A 20,125-nucleotide genomic window follows, 5' to 3' on the forward strand; every position below is an offset into this window, starting at 1 on the left:
GATTCAGCTCTGAAGGGAGAATTTTGGTCAGGCGCCTTCTATGGCGCCCGATCAAAATTTTCAAACTTGTCCGATCGGCGAGTCGTCCGATATCGGCAGCTTCCTGCGATATCGGTCGACTCGCCGACATGCCATACATGCACCGATTATCGTACGAAACGAGGTTTCGTACGATAATATCGGTGCGTGTATGGCCACCTTAAGTGAGTCCAGAGACTCCCCCATACAGAGCGGCTTCAGCTCTTGGGTGTCGGTGGGTTTCCCCACATGAACCCCTCGCTTCAGGTCTTTCCCAACATTTCCATTGGATTAAGGTCAGGACTGTGACTTGGCCATTCCAGAACTCTATTCACTTTACTCACCTGTAACCAGTCTTTGGCAGAACCACTTGTGTGTTTAGGACGGATGTCTCGCTGAGTGACCCACTGTCTCTTGAGATTCAGTTCAAGTACAGATGTTTTGACATTTCTCTGGCTCCGAATTCATTGTTCCATCAGTGATGGCAAGCTGCCCAGGCCCAGATGCAGCAATAGGCCCAAACCAGAACCCTCCCACCACCATGTTTCACAGATACAGGGATAAGGTTCCTATGCTGGAATGCAGTGTTTTTCTTTCTCCAAATGGAACGCTCCCCATTTAAGTAAAAAAATTATATTTTGGTTTCATCCGTCTGCAAAACAATCGTCCAGTCTCCTTCTGGTTTGTTCACATGATCTTTAGCCAACTGTAGGGGCTCAGCAGTATTTTGGGGTTAGAGAGCGGTGCCTTTCTCCTTGCTCCCCTGCCATACACACCATTGCTGCCCAGTATTCTCCTGATGGTGGGACTCATGGACTTCAGCATTGGCCAATGAGAGACAGGCCTTCAGTTGCTTAGAAATTCCCCTGGGTTCCTGGGTGGGACCTTATCTTTGATGGGTGATCACTTCTGGGCGGGGTAACAACAGGCTTGAATTCCCCCCATTTGTACACAATCTGTCTGACTGCTGATTGGTGGAGGCCAAACCCTTTAGAGAGAGTCTGAAACCTTTCCCAGCTTTATGGGCACCAACATCTCTTTGTTTTCTGAGCCCCTCAGACACCCCCCTGTGTTGGAGCTGTGATACATATCCATAAATGTGATGTATATGTGATCTAGCATTGCTGGGCCCCAACTGGCCCCCCATCAGGGGGGCACCTGTCCGTGCGTGTGTGTATACCTTCTTGTCCGTTGGTTTAGGGGCTAAAGGAACATCAGGCCTCTCACCTGCCCAAAGTTTGGTATTTTTATCTGAAAGGATAATAAACTCTTAAAAAATTTAATGTCAAACTGCTCAGGGTGCTTTTGTAAGGACTTTTGCAATATTTATTTTTTCAGTTTCAGAGCTATTTCACTTTATATTAACTGCCAATATATTGAATTTTGTAACAGCGCCACCTGCTGGTCAGTCCCTGTAATGGTTCAGTCAGAGAGATAAACCTTCAGAAGGAAAACAGGGACGTGTTCTGATGTTGCTCTGCTCAGGGAAGAGATCAGAAGCCCCAGATGCCCTTTCCCTTCTCATTTCTAAGCAGAAAAACATCAGAACCCTGTTTTCCTTTTGCAGGGAAATCTCTCTGACTGAACCATGACAGGAACTGACCAGCAGGTGGCGCTGTTACAAAGTTCATTATATTGGCAGTTAATAGAAACTGAAATAGCTCTGAAACTGAAAAAAGAAATATTGCAGAAGTCCCTAAATCCCTTTAATGAAAAAGGAATAGTATTACTCAATAACAGATCAGAGCTTGGGAAGTTCCCCACTGACTGTACTGGAATAAAGATAAATATTACTGAGTTTTATATAACGGTATGTGGCTGCTGCTGTTACAGACTAGCATGGGGGCCGCTATATGTCACTAGGTTATTACTTTGCTTTATTAAAGATTTTCTTGTTTCCCTGTGTCGTATGTTCTTCCCAAATGGAGCCGCCTGGTTTTATAGATTCAGACTCACTGCGGTGGGGGGGGGGGGTCTGTACTTGATGTGCCCCATACTCAGCCTGTCAGTTATATCTGCCCTACCGTTGGCCCCCATACTGGCCTGTACATTGGGACCGTGCCCTGAGGGCTTGGGGAACTATTTACGTACTTTGGCTATTTAGAGAATGGCTCCGCCCACATTCCCAATAGGAAGGAGGAAATACAGGTTAAAGGAGCTTGTGGCCCAAATGGACAGGTCACATGATATTGGCCTCCGTTCTATTGTTCTGTGTGAGTTAAGAACTAGATGATTGGAATGGAGAGAGGAAGGAAGACCTAAGGCTCCTTTTTACTTCCTCCTCTTCCTCTCACCATAGGGCGATATTGTGCAGCAGCAGATTGGTTCCCAATTTTCCTGATCAATGAGCCATATAGATTGTACATGGATATAAGTTGGGTTTGATCTTAACGGAGAAGGAAAGTCATTTTGGCATTTTACTGCCAATAGATTTGCCACATTAGTGCCACCTAGAACCCTATATTTATTTTGCAGAAAGCTTTACCTTCCTGGGTAACAGCCCTAGAAGCTCCCTCTGATAGCAGCTGCCATTTTAGCTTGGTCTTGGGAGCTTCCTGCTGCAGTTATAGCCACTGGAAGCTCAGATTACACATTCCTAAGGGAGGGGGAGTGAGTTCTTATGCATTCTTATGGGAGGGGGGAGAGGGAGAAAGAGACAGGAGAGAACTGAGCAGACTCAGGCCCCAAACCTGAAGGAGCCCTAAAAGAGAAAAAGTCTGACACAGAAGAACATTCTCACAAAAAAGGAGACAAGAAATTCTGTGTTTCTTGTAATAGAGGACTCAGTGCAGCGTTTCTGTGAGTGCTTATGGCTGTATTTACATAGACCTTTCTGATAAAGCTACTGAGTTTGTACCTTTCCTTCCCCTTTAAATGTGTAAAAAACATTGCACAGATCTTTCATCTCTATATGTATGGCTGCCATTACAATAAACTGGAGAACGGGGAAGGGGGGACTCATACAATGATAAATAGATGTAACTCGTTTGGTTATATGAGCATTACGCCTCTCACTTTTTGCAGTCTCAGGTATTGACCCTCCCATTATCCTACACCCAAGTGTGTCTGGGAAACCAACTCCCCCTATGCCCACACAGGGGCCAGTAATGCTCCCAGTAACCGAGAGGGATCTGACAGTCACAGAGCTGATTGGCCAAAGCCGGATACAGAATTCCTGGAAGAGAGACACAAGTATTAGAAAACTGCCCCAAATCCCTACAGCCCCTGAGATAATAACCCCTTAACCGCCAGGGCAGCCCTTAGTGCTGGAGGTGCCAGGGCAATATATACATAGTGGCATCATATAATCCATGGGAAGGTGTGGCTCAGCAAATGCCCCTCCAAAAGTCAACTTGAAGGTGAACTACCCCTGGATGTGTACCTTATTATGGAGGAACGTTGTGCTATTTGAACATTGCGCTTTCCTATAGTTCCCATAAGTTCTACTGTGTGTCCTTCCACCATCTTGAATGTGTGGGTAATTCCAGGGGTCCCACAACAGATTCACACGCTCACATCATATTAACCCTGATTCCAATGCTAAAAATGCTACAAGCCGCAACTTGTTCCCCATGCAAAGCTGCCCGTGCCGGGTCGGACTGGGCCGGTGCTCCCTCTGGCTGCTGGTCTCCCCCCAACATACTGAGGGTAACTGAACTTAGGCACACTCAGGGGGGGTTGGGCAGGTCACGGGGGGCCCTGAGGGGATTTGGGGTGCTGCAGCGGGGGCCCCTTGGGGATTTGAAAAAGAAAAGTGCACTTTGCCCCAGGCACTGCCCTTAAATGACCCTTTTTCTAATAGAAGGAGCTGTTTGGGGAGTACAAGGGGAGCAGACCCAGATATACATGCACCCCCTCTTTCTACTTGTTATTATAAAACCAGAGGTTTGAGGTTTCCTTTATCCTTATGATGTGCAGGGTAAGTACCACCCAGCAGCATTTATACCTTACCCCCATCCATGATACAACTGGACAAGCCCAAATAGTTTTAATGCTAATAATCATTTCACCCCATCAACATGTGCCAGAATCTGACATTTCAATACATTTCAGTCCCCCCCGCCCCAAACTATGATATGGGAGGAGCCTTGTTACTCTGAGAGGTTCTGTGGGACAATAGTCAGGGTGGGGTCAGTTGGCTCCCTGCTGGGCTACTTGCCCCCATACAGGCTTTTATATGCAGAGGAACGAGTAACAATGGGAGAAGTAAGGGAGGAGCCGGGGCAGAGTCTCCCCTTTATCCTCATTACTCCCCATGGCTAAGGGCAGAAGGGGGGAGTAGTATAAAGAGTTGGGGAATATCTCCAAGGAGCAGATTTCTGGGGAGAGTCTCTGCTGAGGACGTACCAGGGGGAAGAGAAGAAGAGCCGGACAGGAAGGAATTCTTACCCAGACACAGGTAATTATACTGGGGGCTCCTTATTAGTTATTATTATCTTCTCATATTCCAACAATAATAAGGCCAATAATTTCTTCCATTAATGGGGAGCCAGGCAGGAGCCGGTCAGGAAGGATTAAAGGCACAAATATCTGAGAGTATTTCAGGCTTTAGTTCTTAGGCTTCTATTCTTTTCCCAAGTTACTGCCGGAATGTTCCCCACATGGCTACGGATAAATGGGACTTACAGGGGTCTCTTATCTGACATATTCTCCCTTCTGGGGGTTATGGAACATAAACAGAATTATGGGAATCTGACTTCATTGCTTTATTCCTGTGCAATGATACTGGGGCCCGGCCGCCCCGGCTATAAGTGATTCAAGGGGAGTTCATTTCCAGCCGGCACCAAAGGAAAGGGCTCGGCATTGGGTTGGGTTAGGCAGGGCCCCTTGTTAGGCCAATGGGAAATATACCCGGGTTTCCTAATTATTTATTGTTATGGTTTGTAGACATTGTATGTCCATGTTGCCTTTGATATGTTTGTATCTACAGCCCATGGTTTTACATTTGTGGTTTTTAACTATTAATATTTTTGCAGGCAAAAAGCATCAGACCCCAGTATGTCATTTATAAGCACTAATGTACCTCCTATGGGAAAATATCAGCGAGAAATGACAAACCGTATAAAGGAACAAAGTGCCATTAAATGCTAAGGTTTCCTCTGATATATATATATATATTTAATATTATTTATAGTGGGGGCCACTACTTGTTATAATACAGAGACTCAGTGGGGCAGAGGGATCTGTTTAATCTGTGGATATGATTCATTTACCAGAACAGTATGGCAGCTCCTATATATAAATCATATACTGTAATTAAACACACATATTCAGTATCAATACCGTTCCCTTGGGCAAGATAACCTGTGCCATTGGGTTCCCATAACATTTATAAGAAAAGCAAATAAATGTAAATGCAGGTTACAAACACAGCGGGGGTCATTTATTAACAGTGGGCAAATTTGGACATGGGCAGTAACCCATGGCAACCAATCAAATTGTTATATTCATTGTTCTACATCCAGCTGCCCGAAAAGAGGTCAGCACTGACTGGTTGCTATGGGTTACTGCCCATGGGCAAATTTGCCACTGTTGATAATGAGCCCCACTGTGTGTGGGGGAGGGGATAGGCTGATGAATGTTGGGCCCATGGATACTGTCTCCTTCCCTAATGAGCCCAGCACATTGCCGGAGGTTGGGGAGATCTCCTGCACAGTATAACCCAACTCTTTATAACTTCAACAGGTTCCCGGGGGGTCGGACTGGGAGAATAAGGATTTACCCAGAGGGAGATTTTCCCAATCCCAGAGACCAGCAGGATACAAGAGAAAATAATGCTGCTTCATATCAGTAAGTCTCCCATAATCCCCTACAGAGGGATGTTACTAACTCGCTATATTATATATATATATATATTGTCCATTCCCCTAAACATGTACACATTCACCTTCCATAGGATTCTTATTTTAAAAGAAGATGTAAAGTCAAAAATCAAAATCCTTGCGTGTTATTTAGACCAATGAAATAAATGTATTTAGCAGCCTATGCCCCGCCCCTGTAATGAGCTCTGATCACAGCTCCTGGGAACCTACACGCCCAGGGGCTGGCCCGATATGAAGGGAAGCAGGGACTGCTCTGTACCAGACTTGAAATAAAAACAAAAGCCGGGACTGCCCTATAACTGAACAAATAGCCCAGGAGTTTCCTGGATTGTCATTGGTCAGTTGCTGATAAGGGCAAGTTAGTCCCAGATAAGGAAGTAAAACAGGAGCGGAGAGTAAGACACGCCCCCTCCTCCTCTGGCTGCAGATACTGAGGGATACAGAGCCCCAGTTAGCTGTGTTTAACCCTGTGTTAACTGCTTTGCCATCTGATATTTTAGAACGACATCTGTTATAGAGCTTTCCTTATTAGGGCTATATATATATATATATATATATATATACAGGTATGGGACCCGTTATCCAGAATGCTCGGGACCAAGGGTATTCCAGATAAGAGGGTTTTCCGTAATTTGGATCCTCATACCTTAAGTCTACTAAAAAATCAATAAAAAATTAATTAAACCCAGTAGGATTGTTTTGCATCCAATAAGGGGTAATTATATCTTAGTTGGGATCAAGTACAGGTACTGTTTTATTATTACAGAGAAAAGGGAATCATTTAACCATTAAATAAACCCAATAGGGCTGTTCTGCCCCAATAAGGGGTAATTATATCTTAGTTGGGATCAAGTACAGGTACTGTTTTATTATTACAGAGAAAAGGGAATCATTTAACCATGAAATAAACCCAATAGGGCTGTTCTGCCCCAATAAGGGGTAATTATATCTTAGTTGGGATCAAGTACAGGTTCTGTTTTATTATTACAGAGAAAAGAAAATCAATTTAAATTCTTATTTGATGAAAATAGAGTCTATGGGAGTCTTTCCATAATTCGGAGCTCTCTGGATAACAGGTTTCCGGAAAATGGATCCCATACCTGTGTATATATATATAAGATTTTTGGCTTTACATCCCCTGTAGGAATGTGATGTACTCCTTGCACCAATAACATTTCCTGCAAAGCTTTCACTGGTGAGTCCCCATTGGATTCAGTCTCTAGGAGGTAGAAGAGATGGGGCTTTTTTTTTTTTACTAAAGTCTAATTAATTCTTTTACTTCTTTGCTATTAGGGAATTGGCCTGAGAAAGAGCAGCAGAACCTCAGTGCTGGGAGATATTGTTTAGTTCCATTTGGATCTGACATGTCCAGGATGAGGAAGATCATAGAAGTTGGAAGGGAAAGTGAAAATGTTCAGGGGAACCTCAGCCGAACCCAAACTCCCAATGAATCTGTCAGAACCCCAAACCAGAATGATAGGTTCCAGGTATCTCAGGAACATTGTGTTGATGGAACCTCTTCTGCTCTACAAATACAAAAGCTCCATAATACTACTAATATACAGGATATCAGAAGGCCCAATATTTCCAAACTTAAAAAGGCGAAGTCCTCTGTAAAATCACACATTGCCAAGATGTGTCACCAAGGCACAAAAATGCATATTTCCTCTAAAGCCCACAGTGCCCTGAAACCTTTTATCTGCCCAAAATGTGAGAGGAGATTTTGTGACATCCGGAACCTTCTCACCCACCAGAGAATCCACACGGGGAGGAGCTTTGTCTGCTCCAAATGTGGGAAATGTTTCTCTCACAGAAAGATCCTCATTGCTCATAAATGGGTTCATACTGTGAGGAAACCATTCACCTGCACTGAATGTGATAAGGGCTTCTTATGGAACAGGGACCTTCAGGAACATAAAAAGAGCCATAAAAGAAGAAAAAATAGCAGCTATCTCTTGGCTCACAGGGGAAAGAGACTGAAAGAAGTTAGTACTGACTCTTGTAAAAGAGAGAAGGTGTTTTACTGCAGAGAGTGTGGTAAAAGCTTCAGGCAAAAGTCTAGGCTTGAGATCCACATTCAGTGCCACACAGGCGAGAAGCCATTTGTCTGTGTTCATTGTGGGAAAGGCTTCAGAGATAAGTATAAACTCAGTCTGCATCTAAGGATTCACACAGGAGAGAAACCATTTGTCTGCACTGAGTGTGGGAAAGGCTTTAGGGATTCGAGCTCTCTGAAATCTCACCTCCAGATTCACACAGGAGAGAAACCATTTGTCTGCACTGAGTGTGGGAAAGGCTTCAGGAAAAAGTGTGATCTCAAATCTCACCTTCATATTCACACCGGAGTGAACCCATTTGTCTGCACTGAGTGTGGGAAATGTTTCAGGGATAAAAGCGAACTGAACATTCATATTAACGTACACACAGGAAAGACTTTCCCCTGTACGGAGTGTGGCAAATCCTTTGCAGCAAAGAACAATCTGAAAAGGCACCAAATGGTTCACACTGGGGAGAAACCACACGAGTGCACAGAGTGTGGGAAACGATTCATGGAGAAAAGTAAACTAGAGAGACATTATCTAAATCATACTGGAGTGAAACCATTCAGCTGCTGTGAGTGTGGAGAACAGTTCAAATGGAAACACCAGCTCCAGTATCACCAACTGAGTCACACCGGGGAGAGGCCATTTGTCTGTACTGAGTGTGGGAAGAGCTACAAGAGTAAGGATACACTCACTGCGCACTGTCTTATTCACACTGGGGAGAAACCATTTGTGTGCCCTGAGTGTGGGAAACCATATAAGAGCTACAGTGCACTGAGGTACCACCTCCAGACTCACATTAGATGATAGTATCTTGCTAGTATCCCACATCTCAACGTTCCTGAGCTATCCCTCATCTCAACGTTCCTGAGCTATCCCTCATCTCAACGTTCCTGAGCTATCCCACATCTCAACGTTCCCGAGCCATCCCACATCTCAACGTTCCTGAGCTATCCCTCATCTCAACGTTCCTGAGCTATCCCACATCTCAACGTTCCCGAGCCATCCTACATCTCAACGTTCCTGAGCTATCCCTCATCTCAACGTTCCTGAGCTATCCCACATCTCAACGTTCCCGAGCCATCCTACATCTCAACGTTCCTGAGCTATCCCACATCTCAACATTCCTGAGCTATCCCTCATCTCAACGTTCCTGAGCTATCCCACATCTCAACGTTCCTGGGCTATCCCACATCACAACATTCCTGAGCTATCCCTCATCTCAACGTTCTTGAGCTATCCCTCATCTCAACGTTCCTGAGCTATCCTACATCTCAACGTTCCTGAGTTATCCTACATATCAACGTTCCTGAGCTATCCCAGCTGCCCTCATCAGTGGCGGCCATATTCAGTGCATTTGCTGCTTAAGTGAATGGGAATCCAAGACAAATGAAGAAGAGGGTTTTGACTGAGGTTCTTTCTGAGAGCAGCACAAATGCCCTAAAGGTGTAATTGGACAAACCAAATACTGTTACACATTTTGTTTTATGAGTTCATGAACACTATATACAAATACTGCAAGAGGAATCCATAGAGAAACATAGGGGCAAATGTATTCAGGGAAGAGGGGTCGTTATTCTGGTGAAGATTTCTAGTTTTCTGTAGTCACCAACCAGTCTGTTTTGGAAGCAGAAGGCAAAAAGACAGAAATACACATAATCAATGTTGTTATCTTTCCCCAACAAGAACCTTATTATTTAACAAGGCTCAAAAGACAGGGTCTTCAGCATAAAAGATGCTTGTTTATTAATTAATAAAAGACAAACCCTTGTCAGCAACACAAACCAGTGAATTACATGTGATACAAAGAATTTCAAATTAACTCCTCATTCGTTACAGATTATATCGGAACTTCATTACATCATTTACGAGTTCCAAAGGATAAGGAAACCCCTTAGACCAATAGTAGAAGCCCTAGGATATTCCTGCCATTCAGTTCCTCTCCTGCTGATACAGTTACAGTTACACCCAATCATGAAACAAATAAACAAAACCAAATACATTAAAATGCAAATAACAGTTTCAGCCCATCCGTATATTCCCCATTCAGCCCCCCGGGGATCTGTTTATCTGTGGGACAATAATCAGGGTGGGCGGATTGGTTTCCTGCTGGGACATTTTTCTGATACTTCATGTATGTATTATGATATTTAAAGGCAAATTCATCTTTCTAAGGGAGGAGAAGGCCACAGGCGAATTAAACCCCCTCAAACTGATGATCAGCCCCTGTATAAATAAGGGCTCCCCCCAACTGTGCTTCCTTCTCATACACAGAACTGTAACACAGAGTAAATCAGAAATACACAGGATATTTTATTTACACTCAGATCTACCAATCACCAAAGGGTTTGTTTCTCCAATGACTTGGGGGGATAATAATCTGAATGGGACCTGTGTTTGTGGGGCAGTTGTCTCTATACTTCATATAGAATTAGCTCAGGGGAACAACAAGATGAGACACAGGAACATTGGGGAGAGCTTTTTATAATCATTCCTATCTTCTCCCATATGAGATGTTTGGCTTCTATTGCTCTCTGGTGGGGAATAGCCTTCCCGTCACTGCTCCCCATACCAACCAATTGGAAATGCAATGCCTGAAGCAGCCAGGAGGGCTAAACAGCACTGGGAGCAGTGGGGACAATTGAACCTCTGGTTAGGGATGTTCCAGCAACACTATCCCTTCAGGGGATCTCCCAAGGGTAGATCTTAGTGATCATATTCTTAAAGGAGACAAACAGAAACCCCTAACCCTGTAGGCAATTATGAATAATATCCGGTGCTGGTTTCCCTTTGGGCTAAACATTAACCCTATCTGTAACAATGGCCCCTTTATTGGAGCTCCCTATAGATCCTCTCAGGTCCCTGTCTGGGTTTCACATGAGCGGTGGGCGTGTCCTAACGGTCCCTGCCAGAAACACAGTAGGAGGGGGAGAGCCAATCACAGCCCTGCAGTCACACAAGCACAGACAGGCTTCAGGAAGTGGGACAGATGGGTGGGACTAGTGGGGTTTTTGGAGAAACTTTCAATAAATTAGACTGAATCCATAGGCAGATTTACAATAAAGCTAAGCCCCCCAAACCTGCTTGGCACCTTAAAAAAAAAAAGAAAAAACTCCCTCTGTTTCTGTGCTGTCCTGGAACCTTTAACATCAGGAAATTGTCTTGTGTTCCTGCAAGCGCCGGTTCTGCTGTAATCAGCTGTGCTCTGATTGGATCTTTCTTCTTGTGGATTCTCCAATCAGAGCACGGCTTTTTGACAGACAATAAAACTGACCAATCAAGGCACAGATGCAGACAGGGCTCGGGAGATATTACAAACTGAAGGCAGTGCAGGGGTTCACTTTTTGTTTTTAAAGGAACAGTAACACCAAAAAATTCAAGTGAATAAAAGAAATTCCAATATAATGTACTGCTGCCCTGCACTGGTACAACCGGTGTGTTTGCCTCAGAAACACTACTATGGTTTATATAAAGAATGTAGCTGTGTAGCCATGGGGGCAGCCATTCAAAGGAGAAAAGGCACAGGCACATAGCAGATAACAAATAAAACACTATTGTATTCTACAGAGCTTATCTGTCATCTGCTATGTAACCTGTGCCTTTTCTCCTTTTTTCCAGCTTGAATGGCTGCCCCCGGGGCTACACAGCGGGGTATTTATATAAACTATAGTAGGGTTTCTGTAGCAAACACCCCAGCTGTACCGGTGCAGGAATGGCTGCCCCCGGGGCTACACAGCGGGGTATTTATATAAACTATAGTAGGGTTTCTGTAGCAAACACCCCAGCTGTACCAGTGCAGGAACGGCTGCCCCCGGGGCTACACAGCGGGGTATTTATATAAACTATAGTAGGGTTTCTGTAGCAAACACCCCAGCTGTACCGGTGCAGGAACGACTGCCCCCGGGGCTACACAGCGGGGTATTTATATAAACTATAGTAGGGTTTCTGTAGCAAACACCCCAGCTGTACCGGTGCAGGAATGGCTGCCCCCGGGGCTACACAGCGGGGTATTTATATAAACTATAGTAGGGTTTCTGTAGCAAACACCCCAGCTGTACCGGTGCAGGAATGGCTGCCCCCGGGGCTACACAGCGGGGTATTTATATAAACTATAGTAGGGTTTCTGTAGCAAACACCCCAGCTGTACCGGTGCAGGAATGGCTGCCCCCGGGGCTACACAGCGGGGTATTTATATAAACTATAGTAGGGTTTCTGTAGCAAACACCCCAGCTGTACCGGTGCAGGAATGGCTGCCCCCGGGGCTACACAGCGGGGTATTTATATAAACTATAGTAGGGTTTCTGTAGCAAACACCCCAGCTGTACCAGTGCAGGAATGGCTGCCCCCGGGGCTACACAGCGGGGTATTTATATAAACTATAGTAGGGTTTCTGTAGCAAACACCCCAGCTGTACCAGTGCAGGAATGGCTGCCCCCGGGGCTACACAGCGGGGGTATTTATATAAACTATAGTAGGGTTTCTGTAGCAAACACCCCAGCTGTACCGGTGCAGGAACGGCTGCCCCCGGGGCTACACAGCGGGGTATTTATATAAACTATAGTAGGGTTTCTGTAGCAAACACCCCAGCTGTACCAGTGCAGGAATGGCTGCCCCCGGGGCTACACAGCGGGGTATTTATATAAACTATAGTAGGGTTTCTGTAGCAAACACCCCAGCTGTACCGGTGCAGGAATGGCTGCCCCCGGGGCTACACAGCGGGGTATTTATATAAACTATAGTAGGGTTTCTGTAGCAAACACCCCAGCTGCACCAGTGCAGGAATGGCTGCCCCCGGGGCTACACAGCGGGGTATTTATATAAACTATAGTAGGGTTTCTGTAGCAAACACCCCAGCTGTACCGGTGCAGGAACGGCTGCCCCCGGGGCTACACAGCGGGGTATTTATATAAACTATAGTAGGGTTTCTGTAGCAAACACCCCAGCTGTACCAGTGCAGGAATGGCTGCCCCCGGGGCTACACAGCGGGGTATTTATATAAACTATAGTAGGGTTTCTGTAGCAAACACCCCAGCTGTACCGGTGCAGGAATGGCTGCCCCCGGGGCTACACAGCGGGGTATTTATATAAACTATAGTAGGGTTTCTGTAGCAAACACCCCAGCTGTACCGGTGCAGGAATGGCTGCCCCCCGGGCTACACAGCGGGGTATTTATATAAACTATAGTAGGGTTTCTGTAGCAAACACCCCAGCTGTACCGGTGCAGGAATGGCTGCCCCCGGGGCTACACAGCGGGGTATTTATATAAACTATAGTAGGGCTTCTGTAGCAAACACCCCAGCTGTACCAGTGCAGGAACGGCTGCCCCGGGGGCTACACAGCAGGGTATTTATATAAACTATAGTAGGGTTTCTGTAGCAAACACCCCAGCTGTACCAGTGCAGGAATGGCTGCCCCCGGGGCTACACAGCAGGGTATTTATATAAACTATAGTAGGGTTTCTGTAGCAAACACCCCAGCTGTACCAGTGCAGGAATGGCTGCCCCCGGGGCTACACAGCAGGGTATTTATATAAACTATAGTAGGGTTTCTGTAGCAAACACCCCAGCTGTACCAGTGCAGGAATGGCTGCCCCCGGGGCTACACAGCGGGGTATTTATATAAACTATAGTAGGGTTTCTGTAGCAAACACCCCAGCTGTACCAGTGCAGGAACGGCTGCCCCCGGGGCTACACAGCGGGGTATTTATATAAACTATAGTAGGGTTTCTGTAGCAAACACCCCAGCTGTACCAGTGCAGGAACGGCTGCCCCCGGGGCTACACAGCGGGGTATTTATATAAACTATAGTAGGGTTTCTGTAGCAAACACCCCAGCTGTACCGGTGCAGGAATGGCTGCCCCCGGGGCTACACAGCGGGGTATTTATATAAACTATAGTAGGGTTTCTGTAGCAAACACCCCAGCTGTACCAGTGCAGGAATGGCTGCCCCCGGGGCTACACAGCGGGGTATTTATATAAACTATAGTAGGGTTTCTGTAGCAAACACCCCAGCTGTACCAGTGCAGGAATGGCTGCCCCCGGGGCTACACAGCGGGTATTTATATAAACTATAGTAGGGTTTCTGTAGCAAACACCCCAGCTGTACCAGTGCAGGAATGGCTGCCCCCGGGGCTACACAGCGGGGTATTTATATAAACTATAGTAGGGTTTCTGTAGCAAACACCCCAGCTGTACCGGTGTAGGAATGGCTGCCCCCGGGGCTACACAGCAGCTTATTTATATAAACTATAGTAGAGTTACTGTAGCAAACACACAACTTTTACCAGTGCAGGGCAACAGTACATTATATTTCTTTCACTTTAAAACTCTTTAATTTTTTTATGTTACTGTTCCTTTAATATATTCTTTATTTTGATTTCAGGAATAGTTGGGGTACAGAAAAAAGAAGGGGATGGGGAAGGAACAAATGCACTGACATTCAGTTACGTACAGCAGGAATAAACAAGGATTGACAACAAGTTCTATAGCATTGGGGTCAGATGGTTTATGGGGAGTTCAAGTAAATTCCTATGTCAACGGGGCTGTGTGGGGGGTTTATTAGTGAAAGTGACCCAGGGTTCCCAGAGTCTCCAATAAGCGCTGCTATTATTGTGGCTCATATACGTAATCTCTAATTTTCTCATTTCCTCTACTAAATATATCCATTGTAGGTACGTTGGGGGGTCTTTCGCTTTCCAATATCTTGGGATTAAGGTTCTAGCAGCGTCAGTAGTTGCTGGGTAAGTATATCTGTTAACACACAGTTTATCTGAGGGATTAGATTTAGTAAGATAGTTGGTATTTTGTTTTCTTTAATTGTTATTTTTGTTATAGTTGCTATTGTTTCCAGAAATTTGGACCAGTAAGTTTTCATTTGGGGGCATGAGAACCATATGTGGGTGTGGTTTCCCGCTCCCTTATCACATCTCCAGCAAGAGTCTGTGCTGTTTTTGTTCATCTTCTTCAGCTTTGTAGGGTGTAGTGCCACCTTGTGGCCAGTTTGAACTCATCTCTCTGACCCTTACTGCCCTTGATGATTTATGAATGGATGAGAATACCCTAACCCAGGCTTTATCTGTTATTTCTATGCCCGGCTCCCTTTCCCAATCCGTGCAAAAACTTCTTTTGGGGGTTTCTGCATTATTTATTAATAGCTTGTATACAATGGAAATGATCTTTTCTATTGGGGATTCTAGTACCATTTCCCATTTCACAAAGAAAGATGTTTTGAAAGCATTTTACCTCCTAAAACTGCCATTATATGAGAGCTGCATACACAACCTCTTAGGTCAGAAGCCAGAGTGAAATGAAAGATGGGAGTGTCCTCCAGTCTCCCACAGGAAGTGGTCACAGCACTGACTGACAGGATTTACTGTAGCAGGGAAACCCCTCCCAGTTTCTGCCTGTGACATCACAAAGCCCCACCCACCCTATGCATATTCACTGCACTTTAAGTAGCTCTGTTATTGAAGTCTATCAGGGCCCCAGCCACATACTGAAGAGTCTAAGCCGGAAGTTGCATAAGGCCTGGGGAGAGCACAGTTTTCAAGCAGTTACGGACATATTTGAACCCAAAGGTATTAAAATAAAAGCACTTACTTCTATATAACATTATTTTACATGGTTTAGTGCATTGCAAAAATGTATGGTATATATCCCCTTTAAGGGGCTACCCCAGTCTTGTCCCTGAGTCACTTGTATGAAATGGTGTATTTGCTGGTAATTCCACGTGTCTCTTGGGGGTCACTGACCCCGGCAGCCAAGAAGTATTGCTCTGTGAAGCTACAATTTTATTATTATTGTAACTTTTTATTACTTATTTTTCCATGCAGGACCCTTAACTATCCATAGTCCCATCTCTCGTCTAAACCACTGCCTGGTTGCTATGGTAAATAAGACCCTAGCAACCAGATAGCTCATGAAATACCAAATGGAGAGCTTCAGAACAAAAAGCTAAATAACTGAAAAACCATTAAAAATAAAAAAGAGGACCATCTGCAAATTGTCTCAGAATATCAATGTCTACATCATATTAAAAGTTAATTTAAAGCTGAACTACCCCCTTTAAGCTAACTGATCCCAAACACAAGTGGATGGAGAACCCCTCACAGAAGTGCCTGTATGGATACTTATACATCCTAAGCATTTTAAGGTAAAATAAAGCCCCTCCCACCCGCACTTTTGCGCAGTATCCCTGGGAGTCAGTGGGAACCGCAAGAGGCAGTTGGGAGGTTCATTTTTTACACCAGCAGCGAATCCACTAAGTGTCACATTGGCTGTAGGTCAGTCTGTGTATGGGCCATCTTTAGCCCCCCCAAACAAACAAGTCTCCCTCCGCCTATGAGTGAAACACAACTTTTTAAGCCCATTCCTTCTATATTTATATAAGTACAATTTATTGACACAATATTATTTTTCACACAGTATGTCCCTTTAACATTCCTCCAAAAGTCAGTCCATTTAGGGCAATGCCCCATAATATGGGGGAACACTCTTATCTACATTCCCTCCAGCACTAGTGAATGATTCTCACCCAGGCACCCTCCCCCCGTACCCAGAATGCAGCATGAAGGGGCTCAGTGAAGGAGGCAGTGAAGGTGTGTAAGTGCCTGATTGGCTCACTCAGCTCATAAAAGGACAGGCGTCCGGCCTCATAGTCCAATGAGATCCTGATTCTCCTGCAGGAAGGGACGTGGGGTAACTGTGTCCATTTACTGTCATGTCTCACTGAATATCTGTTATTATTCCCTCTGCACAAACCCCAGGACTTGTTATTATACCCAATGCAGGACTGCTCCCCTCCCCTCTCTATACTGGGATAGGCCGCCCCTACCCCCCAGCCCCCTGATTTACTGACCTCCACTTCCCAGTAATGTCGCCCTGAGGGGAAACTCCTGCTGCTTAAAGCCTGAGCATAATTCCGAAATCTCTCTGGGGATTGTGGGTAATGTAGTTCTGTTAGTGAGTAGGAAGCAGATTTCCTGTCCCCTGATACAGATACAAGATTATGAGCCGTGTTTATATCCAGTACCAGGTCTGTAGCCTCCTGCCCATAGATCCTTCCCTTTACCCCAGTCACAATCCCAGCTAAGCCTGTGAGTAATGTCTCTGAGATCCGACCCACATCCAGATCCCCTACAGCCGGGACCTTTATACCCTCTCTCTCTCTGCCCTCAGTATCTGCCCCCTCAGCCCCACAAAAGGCAGCCCCATGGGATTCCCATTGTTCCTGTAGGACAGTGAGTGGATCTGCCATGTTGCACAGCTCCTCAATGTGCCGGATCTTCCTGGACAGCTCGTCCTTCTTTATTTCCAGCTGTTGGATCAGCTCAGTGAGTGTGAGTGAGAGCTCCTCTTTCTGCCTGGAGATGTCACTCAGGAGTCGCTTCTCTAGGGCTTCCAGCTCTTCCCTGATGCCCCTAAACAGGGCAGTGACTCTCTCTGTTTCACCGGCTGCCACTTCTGCCCCTTCTCTCCTGCGCTCCTGCAGCCTCTGGGCTCCTCTCTCAGTCTCCTCTCTCTCTGGGCTCAGTTTCTCCAGAACTTTCCTCAGTTTCTCTTTCTTCTTCTCAGAGGCCTCACTCAGCAGCTCCACCCTGTGGCCCCGGTGCTCCCCGGCCAGGCAGCAGGACACACAGATACAGGCAGAATCCTCACAGCAGTAATATTTCAGGAGTTCTTCATGGACTGAGCATTTCCTGTCCCCCAGGTGCATTGTGGGTTCTATTAAGACGTGTTTCTCTGACTGGCTGTGCCCCCGCAGGTGGGTATCACACAGAGAAGCCTCACAGTGCAGACAGGATTTAGCAGCGGGTACAGGGGAGAGGACACAGTAGGTGCAGGGAATCCCAGTCTCCCCCGGCTCCGGCTCAGTCGGACAGAACCGCGCTGCTATGTTCCCCAGAGTTCTGTTCCTGGGCAGGGCGGGGCGCTCCTGATACTCGGCTCTGCATTCAGGGCAGGAATAAGCCCCCAATCCCTCCTGGGCATCCATCACACTGCCAACGCAGCCCCGGCAGAAGTTATGGCCACAGGGCAGCATTACCGGATCAGTATAAATGCTCAGGCAGATGGAGCAGCTCAGCTCGTCTCTCAGATCAGCAGCCGCCATCGCTGAGAGCAGAACGGGGACTGAACAAGAAACGAAACACAAAGTTCTCTTTCCCCAGAGACAAACAGCACTTTGGACTCCTGTGAGTTAACCCTCTCAGTTCCTGGGATCACGCGGAGCTGTAGGTGCTGTTCCTTATTTATTTCCCCCTGGTGGGATATTGGGGGACCCCGGCCCCATTACGGAAGGCTTTGGGGAGTCACATGATATCTCAGACAAGAGGCTAAGGTGGGAGACACACAGGACAGACTCAGAGCACATTCTTTAGATACGGACCCCTCTCTCCACTCGTCAGCTCAGCTGACTCATTCTGACCAATAACTGATTTCTGAGACCACCAGTTGCTTCTGTACTTTCAACTTGAACAGTACAGGGCAGGAATACAGGACAACTGGTTTATAGTAATCAGTAGAACTCCCCCATACTCAGTGTGTAACACATAAATATGTATAGAGACACAAACACATATGTATATAACACAAATAATGGCCCCCAAGATGAGCAATTTCTTACAAATCCCCACCTAGAGGGCGAAGGACTTTACAAGGAAAGAGCCCCCTAAATACAAAAAGGTATAACATTCAGGGACCCCCATTAATGTATAATATGTATTTGTGCTGAAAGTGAAAGGAGAGACCCAAGTTATATAACACTCACACAGGCTTCAGTTTTGGGGTACTGTGAGGTAATAATTAACCTAATTATAAAAACACTCACAGTTGTTCCTACTCATAATTGTAACCCTTCTGCCAGTTAGAAAATCCCACACACTTTTAGAGGCTTTGTTTCCAGCTCACTTTGCTGCACTGTCTGTGCGCTGTACCCCCCCTTACCCACCTTATTCTGCCCCCCCATGTCTGGGCTGGATCCCATCTCAGGCCCCTGCAGTAACCCATGGCCTTTACACTTTGCTGCACTGTCTGTGCGCTGTACCCCCCCTTACCCACCTTATTCTGCCCCCCCATGTCTGGGCTGGATCCCATCTCAGGCCCCTGCAGTAACCCATGGCCTTACACTTTGCTGCACTGTCTGTGCTCTGTACCCCCCCTTACCCACCTTATTCTGCCCCCCCATGTCTGGGCTGGATCCCATCTCAGGCCCCTGCAGTAACCCATGGCCTTACACTTTGCTGCACTGTCTGTGCTCTGTACCCCCCCTTACCCACCTTATTCTGCCCCCCCATGTCTGGGCTGGATCCCATCTCAGGCCCCTGCAGTAACCCATGGCCTTTACACTTTGGTGTGTGCAACACCCAACACATTTTGCTTACCCCGGTTCCCATATGAAAGAGACCACACAGGGAAAACACTTTATTGCTGGGGGGTAGGGTGAGAATCTCATATTTTATTAATCAGCATAGCTGGGATTAGCCCCTCAATTCAGGGATAGGTGTGACCATAACCAATACTGACTGCAGGGTATGAAACAGATACACTAACGTGTGCGGCACTATCTGAGCCCAATCACTAGTGAGATGTTTGTCATCTTTGTCTCAGTATTTCCCCTCAGTTTCCTGCCTGATCATCTGAAATAGAGCAACATAGATGTAAGGAGCATCATTGTCAGGCCCAGTGGGTTTGTTGTTGGGACAGACAGACCCTAAACATAAACAAAGTAAACCATTTGCTGTAAGTAGAAATGTATAGAACAGACTGGGCTGGTAACTATAATACAGACTAGTAGAGTGAAGTGGTTAAAACGCTCCACCTTGAGAGCTTTACACACATCAAACTCCTCATACAAACAATGAAAGACAAACTTTGGAAAAAAACCTACAGACTGAATGCTGCTTTGCTACAGACACACATAACGTATATGGAGGGAACCAAGCAGCGCGCAGTCTGTGTACAAATGGCACAAACATGTTGCTGCTAATGCAAAGGGTAAAGAAACAAAATCTGACTCAGGCAAATCATATCAAAAATAAAATTCAGATTGTGCCTCAGGGCTTTTTACTCTCCTATTAAACTAAAGCAGCAGCCATTTTACCCCCTCACAGTGCAGCTCATTCTAACTATTATAAAACAATTTTTTATTGAATCTGTATAACCTGACTGTACCAACCCAATTTAGAGGCTTCTCCTTCTGTGTAAAAAGGAAAACAAAACATATAAGTAAGGGCCTCTATAATGT

The 20,125-nt window shown here is 45.8% G+C and overlaps 2 protein-coding genes across 3 annotated transcripts; one reads left to right on the forward strand and one right to left on the reverse strand.

Annotated features, from left to right (window-relative positions):
• Positions 1-4,049: 4,049 nt before the first annotated feature.
• On the forward strand, positions 4,050-8,782 carry LOC101730234 (gastrula zinc finger protein XlCGF57.1-like). Of its 2 annotated transcripts, XM_031904261.1 has the most exons (3): positions 4,050-4,417; positions 5,704-5,808; positions 7,134-8,782. In XM_031904261.1, exons 2-3 carry the CDS (start codon positions 5,793-5,795, stop codon positions 8,687-8,689), a joined length of 1,572 nt encoding a protein of 523 aa, XP_031760121.1. In that variant the 5' UTR covers positions 4,050-4,417; positions 5,704-5,792; the 3' UTR covers positions 8,690-8,782. The 2 variants fall into 2 exon arrangements, with proteins under 2 accessions (XP_031760121.1, XP_031760122.1); XM_031904262.1 differs by lacking the exon at positions 5,704-5,808.
• A 7,508-nt stretch (positions 8,783-16,290) lies between these two features.
• LOC100145105 (uncharacterized) lies at positions 16,291-17,999 on the reverse strand. The gene is given in 2 exon segments (NM_001126621.1): positions 16,291-16,397; positions 16,400-17,999. Coding segments are annotated over 2 exon segments (1,611 nt in total). The 5' UTR covers positions 17,993-17,999; the 3' UTR covers positions 16,291-16,379.
• Between the last annotated feature and the right edge of the window lie 2,126 nt (positions 18,000-20,125).

This window comes from Xenopus tropicalis, chromosome 6 (genome assembly GCF_000004195.4).
Source record: "Xenopus tropicalis strain Nigerian chromosome 6, UCB_Xtro_10.0, whole genome shotgun sequence".
Taxonomy (NCBI): domain Eukaryota; kingdom Metazoa; phylum Chordata; class Amphibia; order Anura; family Pipidae; genus Xenopus; species Xenopus tropicalis.